The 10,658-nt window shown below is 30.1% G+C and overlaps 1 protein-coding gene across 2 annotated transcripts; it reads right to left on the bottom strand.

Moving 5' to 3' along the window:
- Positions 1-1,596: 1,596 nt before the first annotated feature.
- Positions 1,597-8,805, bottom strand: LOC114413239 (E3 ubiquitin-protein ligase RGLG3-like). 2 transcript variants are annotated; one of them, XM_028377511.1, is made up of 12 exons: positions 8,706-8,805; positions 7,430-7,695; positions 6,739-6,823; positions 6,514-6,654; positions 6,318-6,431; positions 4,855-4,952; positions 4,660-4,739; positions 4,477-4,582; positions 2,573-2,700; positions 2,355-2,496; positions 2,196-2,252; positions 1,597-1,917 (listed from the first exon to the last, which is right to left on the bottom strand). In XM_028377511.1, exons 2-12 carry the CDS (start codon positions 7,673-7,675, stop codon positions 1,834-1,836), a joined length of 1,281 nt encoding a protein of 426 aa, XP_028233312.1. In that variant the 5' UTR covers positions 7,676-7,695; positions 8,706-8,805; the 3' UTR covers positions 1,597-1,833. The 2 variants fall into 2 exon arrangements, with proteins under 2 accessions (XP_028233312.1, XP_028233313.1); XM_028377512.1 differs by lacking the exon at positions 8,706-8,805 and adding an exon at positions 8,203-8,504.
- Positions 8,806-10,658: the final 1,853 nt, after the last annotated feature.

Raw genomic sequence — 10,658 nt, 5'->3', positions numbered from 1 at the left:
CATTGATAATAAGAGTCAAGAGCAATTCCCACTTAGCGTGCATAGGTATGTAAATTTTGCATACTTTCGGACTTTAAGAAAAAATTCAAGTATTATTTTTTCTTTCTTTTTTAATAGTCCTTTACTTCTTCTTTGTTGTATAATAGCGATAACAAAGTTAGATAATTTGATTAGTAACATAATTTATTTAGTGTTAATAGATTTTTACTTTTTAGAACATAACTAATAGGATATTTTAAATAAAATTATAGTTAATGTAGATATTCATGTTTATTATATTATAAATAAATTTATGAATGTGGAATTGGTTATTAACATTTATAATTTTAGATTTTTTTAACATATTAGTAGTTATATATTTTTTATAATAATTGATCCCTCCTATCATCCTCTGATCCCAAAGTGTTTGCTTAAGTATATGAAAAGCACAATGAGAGCCTTCGTTAGCAAAAAAATGGGAAAAAGAAAGATACGGTGAGGGTAAAATGGAAGTTGAAGATTTCAGAGTCGCTAAAGATGATGACAGTGGAGGAAAGGGAAAAAACCAACACACCATCTCTAACAACAACAAATGATGATCGGAGAAGGAAGGGGTGGGATATCTGATTCAGTGATTATTTGAGGAGAGAAAGAAGTGAAGGTACAACGGCAGTGAAAATGTGTCGGCTCAAGGAGGCACACCCGTGGAAGCTGCGGAAAATCCGAAGCGATTTGGGAGATCGACGACCAAATGAACGATCTTATACACATTAAGAACATTATTTTCGTTTTGCACTCTCAAAGTTGTTAGTTGATTGGAATGTGGCCTCGTTTTATGTTTCATGAAATTGGTACTGTTTTATTCTCCCTCGTTTTTTCACTTTCTTTCTTGATTTCGGGCTTTTATGAAAAAAATTAAACGGCGTGAGAGCAGAGGCTACAGAGATTAGAGAAAAGGAAAGGAAGAAAAAATATTTCAAATTTTTACGAGTTGTCTTTGCTTGTTACTTGTTAGTGAAGATGATAGGAATAGTATGGGAATAGAGAGGTTCAATTAGGTAACTAAAAAGACTATCCTTTTAATATTATTTGATTTAATTTTTTAGAAATATTAAATAATATCACTTGTGATTGGTATTTTCTTATATTAGGTTTTCAATTTTTTTAAATTACCTTGAACACCCCAAGAGGGAAGATTGGTGTGACAGTTTTACGCCTAGGAGGGAGAGTCAGTATAACAATTTACTAAAAAAAAATAGTGTAATAAAGATAAACATATCAAAAAAAGATTATAAGTCCATTTGATTTGTTAAAATTATAGCACCGTACATAACAAAATAAAAATACAAGTTATAGGACAATTTTCTTATCTTTTATATCATTTAATAAATAATAAACAACACACATATAATAAATTTACTAAAATACCTAATTAATTATCTTATTAAATTGATATCAAATTTAATGAGTTTATCATAATAAAAAAATACAGAAAGATTAGAATAAAAATTTGATGTTTTTTTTAAATAATTATGTTGGTTAGTTATTATTTTTTTTGTTATTAAAAATATGTGTCTTGTTAATATTTTATAGCTAAAACAAAAAATTGTCCCATAATTTTTTTAATAACAAAAATTAGAGATTTTATTTTATTTTCATATCTTAAAATATATCTAATAACATCATAAGAAATATCTCTACTTTCAATAATATTCTATGACAATGTTACATCTTATTTTTAATCTGAAGAATTGGGAAATTTAACAGGTAGTCATTACATTCCTTCTCAACAGGCAATAACAGCAATATAAACTATAAATCTTAAGTTAGCAGACGAGAAATCCCCAACCCAACTCAAGTGTAAAGTCTCAGGCGAGTTGTAATTTCCTGCCGGCACATAGGGCATGAAGATAATGTCACACCACACTCCTTGCAAGTCTGTATCAAAAACAAAATGCAAATAAACAAGACACATTTTTACATGTTCGTTTTCATCACTAGCACACAAGTAAAACTTTTTCAAACGTGAGAATTATAACTTAAAATTCCATTTAACATAAGCATTAAACATGAATTAAACTTCAAACCTACACATTAACATTGGCATTAGCATAAAGCCATAAAGTAAAGATTTATGATTATCATTCACATAAACAGTTAAATCCCCCTCCGGCACATAAACATAATCATTGAATAAGTTCATTAAACAAACTTACTGTATGACCACATCCAAAAGCCATGTCCTTCGGATTTGTTAAGCAAATAGGGCATACCTAAAGCAAGAGAAAGACATTTATTTAGTAAGCATAATTTGATCTTAAAATGAGCCTAATGCAGGAGAAAGACCTCCGTGTGGGGGTACAGGAGTAACATACTGATTCTACTGCAGCTGGAGCTGATGGCTCAACTGATTCAAAATTTGGCACGTGTGGAACAGCTAGGACTGCATTGTCACGATCTATTACTTCCTTAGGCGGAGGAAGAGGCCTTTTACGTTGATGACTTGTTGGATTTTCACTACATCAGAATAATATTAGATTCAGTTATCCTTGATTATAATTTAGAATTGTCATACCTTTATTTCATTACTTACTTGGCGATTTGTAGATTTTGGGTTATCCGGTACTGAATTGGAATTTCCATAAGGGCAGCAAGTGCAAATGCTGCTTCCTTCTTTGATGCATCTTTGTTCTCAGACGTAATCTTTGTGAAATTCACAAACTGAAGGGGCAAGAAGGAAACATATAGTAGCTAATATATCATTATTATATTATTAATAAGGCTCAAATATATTTTTCATCTCTAATAAATATTAGATTTTTGTATGTATTTTTTAATAAAACAACAATTTTATTATTGGTCCTTAATATTTATTTTTAATCCATAATAAATTAGCAAATTTTGTGTTTACTCTCTTATAAAAAAAATCATTTATTATTAGTTGGAATTAAAATAAAATTTGCTAATTTATTAAGGAACAAATACAAAATTAACTATCAGTGACTAAAACAAAATATCAAATATAAAAATAAAATTATTGTTTTATTAGAGACTTGACCCAAAATAAAAATTTATTAGAAAACAAACACAAAAATCAAAGATTTATTAAAAATCAAAAACATATTTAAACCTACTAATAATAAAACTCATGACATCATAAATGGTTCAGTATTAAAAGGTGGTAATTTAAAATATGAATTCCACAAATATTGTTTCTGAAGCCCATTACACGCCCTCATGTAGTCAAGTATGTTTTTGTGACTTTCTTTGATAGACAAATTTGTTTGTTTTAGCATCATCTTGAGGGGAAGAGTTAGATCATTAACGTATCCCATGTAAAAGAGTATTATTGTTTTTAGGCTGTTACTTCAATGCAACTTTAAAATAAGCTGCTCGAGTGTGTTATGTATTGTCTAATCATATAATATCACATAATTTATTTTATCACATCAGATAATTTAATTTAATTTTTTATTTTTTGCAATTAAAACCTATTGATCTTTTTGTAAATTTGATATTTTTATTCTTTGTACTTTTAATTTATTTTATTTTAAAAAAACACTTTAATCTCTAATTAATTCCTAATCTTCCCTAGGTTCTTAATCTTCCTAATTCTAAAAAACTACTCTAATAGAGCTTGTGATTCGTTGAGGGACAGTCAACACGTACTCGTCACCGCAACGTCTGTTTGAGACAAAATAACTTTTTCAGCGGTGACGATTATGAGTACTTTTTTTTAAAGGCAAAACAATGAATATTATTCAATACCAGTTTCAAGCACAAGCTGTGTAATAACTGATTTTCACAAGAGTACAATATTATGCTGATGATTTCAAGACAACGCAACAATAGGGGAAAAGCCTAATGATTTCAAGCCCCCTAACATTCTCATCCAACATCTAATAACCACGGCTCTGATGATTATGATTACTCCCAGAAAGTTCAACAAACCAAAGGGTGGGAAAGATGGATAGAACGCAGCAAAGGATTGGGTTTAGAATGAGGAAGATTAAGAATTGATTAGGGAATAAAGTATCTTTTTAAAATACATTAAATTAAAAATAAGATAAAAATCAAATTTGCAAAAAGATCCTTAGACTTTAATTGCAAAAAACAAAAAATTAAACTTAATCATCTGATGTAACAAAATAAGCCATGTGATATATGATTGGACAATGCATAACACATATTATGTGTGACTTATTTTAAAGTCAAGTTGAAGTAACAACCTTGTTGTCATTGTGTCAGTACATAGTGTTGTCTGGCAGGGCATTTTTATTAGTTGTATAATTTGTATTTGACCTAGACTATTGGCACAGATAGGGGTATGCGATCAGTGTTATATACAACAGTTATCAAGATTTCAGAGTCTAATTATAACTTATAAGTATTTCTTTTCCCTTTGCCGTCTAATCCCGAACATTTAAACAATACTAAACACTAGTTACAAGCTCACACAAACTTGAACACATACTTGATCATACATCAGTCAAGTACCTGAAAGTTATCAAATAAGCGTTGAGTAATGTTATCATCAAAGTGCTGCATTTCATCCCATGGTCCATCTCCAACTCCAACCAAAATAATTGAGAGGGGATAGTGGCTGATAATCAGAAGAGCTCCACATTAAAGACAGATACCAATAATAGTAGCAAAAGAATACAAAAGAAATTGTTTTACCTTGCAGCAATGATAGAATTAATAGTTGCTTGTTCTTGTGGACTAAACTTTCCATGTGGTGTATCTGAATTTCTAGTGACCTATATATAAAAAAAAAAAAGATATTCCAGAAACACAAGAAAATTAATGAAAGATAATTAAATAATGTCAAGAAAACATAATAATGGAATAGCTTATAACATAAATAGCTAAAACCTGTCCATCAGCAATAATGACAAGAACATGATATTGACCATTACTTCTTTCCACAATGCCAACTGCTGCGTCAATTACAGGGGCAAATGATGTTGGACCTATGGATAAGCAGACAACTGTCATAATTATATTTTCATATCATTGCTTGGATACCCAAGTCATCTCTCTCCTTGGATTTTTTACCTTTTTAGACTAAGGAAGAATTCATTAAGGGAAAAATGGAAATATAATGCAAGATTATCCTTAAAAATGAGATAAAACAGCAAAAAAAAAGGAAAACAAAGTAGATACATCAGCTTAAAAGGGAAATTTAGTACACATTTATGTACAATTTATTTTAGAGAAATAATCAGTTTGTTTTTCAAAAACTCTTTTAGGAAGCTGCAAAAAAGAGCTTTAATGACCGTAAATAGGATTCTCAACAGAAATTCTTCAATTAATGGAAGCAGCATGAATATATCATATCCAATTGTCATACTCTGACTAGAAAGGAAGAAAGGAGCTGCTTTTCATATTTTCTGTCGGTGCCTGTAGATCTTCCACAGAACATGCCTCAATCTCTAGTCCAGCTTACTCCATAAATGGTACGGTAGATGATATTCTCTACATTTTCTACTTTTGGACTGAGGTAATTCTAATTTCGTATCTAAACCTTGGTATATTGATTCTAGAGCTTCAAATCACAAGACCAATGCCATTGTTCCTCACACCAATGTAAAAAGATATGATAGTCATCAGAAAATTCATACACTGGATGAAGATTCTCTGCCTATCAGGGCCATTGGTGATATTTCTAAATTTTTTACTGATATTTTTGTCTCCTAGTCTTTCGACAAATCTTATTTTTGTTACACAATTGTTTGATTAGATTTGTGATGTCAATTTTTCTCGTGATGGTTGTGTTGTGAAGGATCAAGTGTCCAAGTAAATAATAGAGTGGGGGCCTAAAGTGAGACAACTCTTTCTTCTATTCAATTCTACTTCCACAAGTTGTCTATCCTTTGCTTTGCTTTTTCTTGCATGTACTAATGTTAGACATGAAAACGAAGTGGGGCATAACCATTTAGGCCACCCAAACTCACATGTATTTAGCACTTTGCTAAAATCTTGTTTGTTGGGCAATAAAAATTGTGATTCTCTTTATTTCTCTTCTAATTGTACCCCATGTAAACTTGCCCCGTCAAGACTTGTTATTAGGGAGTATAAACTGCATATGAAGCCCTAGGCTTTCACAATTTTTGCAGGTGATTGGATCAGCACATCAATTATCATGTCTTCAACAAGTATTTATTTGTGTTCCAATTATAAGCATTATATAATTTTGCTACAATTGAACCTTGCAATCATCATCATACAAATATTTCTAGACAATCACTACAGTGGGGTTGTCGTAAAAATATATTTCGTATATAAACTTGTAACAAAATTGCAAAACTTAGCCAGCAAGGATGATAATATTAAACCTGCCAATTTTAAGTGTGGCACTATCTCTCGGTAGCGTGCAAGTACTTGCTCAAAACCATGACAATAGCACTCATCAGGATAAAAGCTGAACACATTCTGATCATGTGTAGATGCTACAGAAGTATATGAATGAAATCAATAGAAGAGAAAATAAATAACATTTCTTTGAAAAGTAAATCAGAAACAGCTTCTCACCATCACCAAATCCAAAACATGGTATCAGATTGTCTTCATCAAATGAAGAGAGAGTACGGCCAATTATAGAGATTGCTTGCTCATACGGATTAGGAGTGTTTCCAGTAAAATGAAGGCTTTTGTGGTTGAAGGAGTGCTTGCCTACAAATATCAAAGTGTGACTTTTCTGCATTCTCCATACTTATATGTATGTACAATATTAATTTTATATTCAAAAGAAATAACCTGTCCACTCATTGCTCTTGGTGAAGTCAATGCCAATTATTAAATTTGAAGATTCCAGACCAGCTTCTCTTAAAGCAGAAACAACCTGAAATATAATGTGCTAAAGCTAAGTATTTTTAAGAATCCACACAGAACCGTGAATCCAGTTCAGTAAGGGGAGGTACATTGTTTCTGCTATGAGAAATGTTGGTCCCCATAAACATTTTTCAAAATTAATATAATTGTTTTCAACCCCTAGCTCAACCACTGAGTTCACCAATAGTTAGTTAATTAGTTTTTTTCTTATCAAATTGACCTAAAAGCAATACAATTAGCTTTTATAAGTGTGAACGCAGGCCATGCCAACTTTTTCATATAGAACCGTGTTCCTTCAAAGTTCATATTTCTTCTGAAACTAAAGCAGGTATAAATAAATTTATATTTGTAAGATGTGTAACATATTCAATGACTATTAGTATGGCCATAAATAGATAATCTAGACTTGACTTAAAAAACCTTCAAGAAAATTCCTAATACACAGTGGCGTTGAACTAATCAACAAATATCTTACACAAACTGTAGTGTCATGAAATCATATAATCAAACAAACTTAAATTTTTCTACAGGTCTGATTGAGGAAGTTTTCCTTGTAATGCTAAGATTAATAATGACTATTTTCCCTAAATCAATGAGCAAAAGTAGCAGCAAAAACCTGATCCAATGAACTGAAACTGTCAGCTATATATGTGGGTCGCTGCTTATATTGATGTCTGGTATTCACCGAACTCCCAGCATATGATGAGGGTTGATGATATTGATGGCTAGTATTCGCTGAACTTCCATCATAGGAAGGGGGTTGATGATATTGATGGCTAGTATTCGGTGAACTTCCATCATGGGAACGGGGTTGCCGGAAAAAATCATCATGAGAATCATGTGTTGATTCTTCATTTCCCATACTTAAAGTCTTTCTTTCACCTATATCAAAATTAAAAGTAAATAACAATGTAGAATTGGAGTTAAGGAAGATAATACTGAAATTAATTTGAAATAAAATGAGAACCACAACAGAAGAAGTGATAGCATTCACATTTGTAAAATATCACAGTTCAAGAGAAAATAAGAAGAAACAAATATTCGGTTAAAACCATAAGTGCATTTAGTTCACGGTAACCTAGGATATTCCTTAGTTGAAAACTAATCCCTTGAGGTATTGTAACTGTACTAGGATACTCCTCAGCTTTGATACCGGTTTGTTGTGACAAATTTTCTTTGACGTAGAAATTTAATTATATAAACTATAACGGTAACAAAGAAGAATCTTTACTGCAAAAAAAAAATGTCATGGGGGTAAACAGCAAGAGATCTACACCAATGAGTATACCAATGAGCCGGAAGTGAACCTAACACCACATCTAATCTAAAATCTTAAGACTCAATTTTTTACTTTCTACTAAGTGTGGGAAGTGTGGGACCTCACTTCACCTTGTACTCCAACAATTCCTTCCTTAAGTGTGAGTCTTTTCTACATGATAGCTCGGCTCGAGCAATCCACGAGTATCCAATTTTTCTCAGCTAACAAAACTCTCATAAAGCTAGAACATATAGAGAGGAAAAGCAGAAAAACCATCAAACTTCACAGTAGTCCATACTCCATAAACCGGACACATGCTTTGCTGACAAACATTACTTTCCAAAAAACTAAAAGATGCTCGGTGTCTAAGTCTAACACTAGATTTTTTAACAGCGTAAAAATAAATTTCAATTTGTTAAAGAACCGTAAATAGCATCAGAGAATTGTGCAATCGCATCACATATTCAAAACAGAAACGCCGAATAATTTGCTTGAATCTAGAATCATATATATATATATATATATATATATATATATATATATATATATATATATATATATATATATATATATAGAGAGAGAGAGAGAGAGAGAGAGAGAGGAGAGGAGAGAGAGAGAGAGAGAATTAAGTGACCTGAAAGAAATAAGAGATTCAAAACGAATCTGAGTTCGAAGTGAATGAAGAGCTTCAGCTGCTGCTTTTTCTATATGCTATTAGTCTATTACCATGTTGACCATTTTATAAAACAGAAACTATTAGTATTAATTAAAAATATTAAGTATTTCTTAAGTTTTTTATTTTATTTAGTTTTAATTTAAGTTAACACGAATTTTTTTAACTTATCCATTAAATAATAATTTTGAAATTCATAAATATAGGTTTAAAATGTTAATTTGTCACCTATTTTGAATCTTATTAGTATTTTTAATTGGACCTATAATCGAAAAAAAGTTCAAAGATTTTTTATTAGAAAAGGATAAAATTTCCGACAAAGCATACTTTAACATTATTAACTTTTTCCTGTATTGGTAGGACTTGGTAACCTTTTTGATGCGTGCACTCGAACTTTTCTCTGTTGTCAAATGTGTTTTCTACTGTTGTTTGAAAACGATCGTCTTGACAAAAGGTGCATTATCTATCTGAATCATAATGGGTAAATTAATTTATTGATCATTTCCTTTATTTTTTAAATTTAATTTAATATTTTAATTTTTAAAATTGATTCATTTTGATCATGTCAATTATATTGAACAAACGATGTTAAAAAATCTCATGCTTAAAACATTCGGTATCGATTTTACACCATCATAAAAACACATATTTAGACAATAACATCAAATATAGATGAGAGTATCACTCAAATTAATGTAAACAACACAACCAAGTTGAACATATTTTAAAAGTTAGAAAATTAAATTAAACTCAAAAAATTAAAAGACTAAATTCAATCAATTTTAAAAATTAGAAAATCAAATTATACCAAAGAAAAATATAAGATCCAATTAAACATTAAAAATAAATTAGAAGAAAATAAACTAAATTAATCCATCATAATTGAATCAAAGCTTTTATGCCCTTTGAATTTGTTTACCTACCTTTCCAGCATTTTCAAACTCAATACTACTAATAATTAACTTTTTTAATTTAAAAATCTTTTTTTATCTTTATTATTCTTTCAAATACTAGTTGAATAGGTAAAAAAATGTGTAAATTGTTGAAGATATCCTATACACGGTTAAAAAAATTAAAAGTAACAAGTAATTATTCCACGCAAACATATTGAACCGAAAACGCACTTCTTCCAGCACCACATGTTCAACAACGAATGAGGTGACCACGACAAGTGCTCACTGACGGACCTATGTCACAGCTAGGGGGTGCAAGTGCACCCCATCATTTTCTAAAATTCACAAATAAAGGTACTTTTAACAAAAAAATTATAAATAAAGTCTTACAATTTTTTTTACTTTTTGAAACTACTGATTTTAATTTTTATTGACTGCCTCCACTGACTCAAGGTCCTGCATATGCTCCATACACACCGACACTTTTCTCACCTTCTATATCAATATTCACACAAGGTGTGGAAGACATGGACAAACGTTATCACAACCATGGAGTTGTTGATGTCAAGAATCAAGTTTATCAAATTCGAAAATTTATATAAATTCGTAAGAATTTTATATACTCGATTCGTAGACTTAACTCGTAAAAATTCACTTTATATAAAAATAATAATAAAATATCTATAAATAACATATCAATTAAACATTTCAATAATATAATAAAATAAAATAATAAATCATAAATTTTACAATACTTAAATAATCAAGTCTAGTAATACATCAATGCTAGCTAATAATTTGAAGATATTATAATACATTATGCCTTACATTTTGGTATTAAAGGTGAGAATTTGATGTTATTAGAGAGTTTGACGTTATTAGATAACAAGGATTTGATGTTATTAAAGATGATAATTTTCTTATTTGAAAATAACACGTTAAATGAAAGTATGTTGAGCACTAAACAAACAAAAAATAACTCAAAATGACTTACATTTTGATATAATTTTTTTAACTTGTT

The sequence above is a fragment of the Glycine soja genome, chromosome 5 (genome assembly GCF_004193775.1).
Source record: "Glycine soja cultivar W05 chromosome 5, ASM419377v2, whole genome shotgun sequence".
NCBI classification, from domain to species: Eukaryota; Viridiplantae; Streptophyta; class Magnoliopsida; order Fabales; family Fabaceae; genus Glycine; species Glycine soja.
Note: the sequence above shows the minus strand (reverse complement) of the source record. Positions and strands in the feature narration are given on the sequence as shown.

Coding starts and splice junctions, on each gene's coding strand:
- LOC114413239 (XM_028377511.1), bottom strand. CDS start 7,675: ATGGGAAATGAAGAATCAACACATGATTCTCATGATGATTTTTTCCGG. Junction 4,953..6,317: donor GCCACACTTAAAATTGGCAG/GTTTAATATTAT, acceptor GCTTATCCATAG/GTCCAACATCATTTGCCCCT. Junction 2,497..2,572: donor CAAAATCTACAAATCGCCAA/GTAAGTAATGAA, acceptor ATTCTGATGTAG/TGAAAATCCAACAAGTCATC.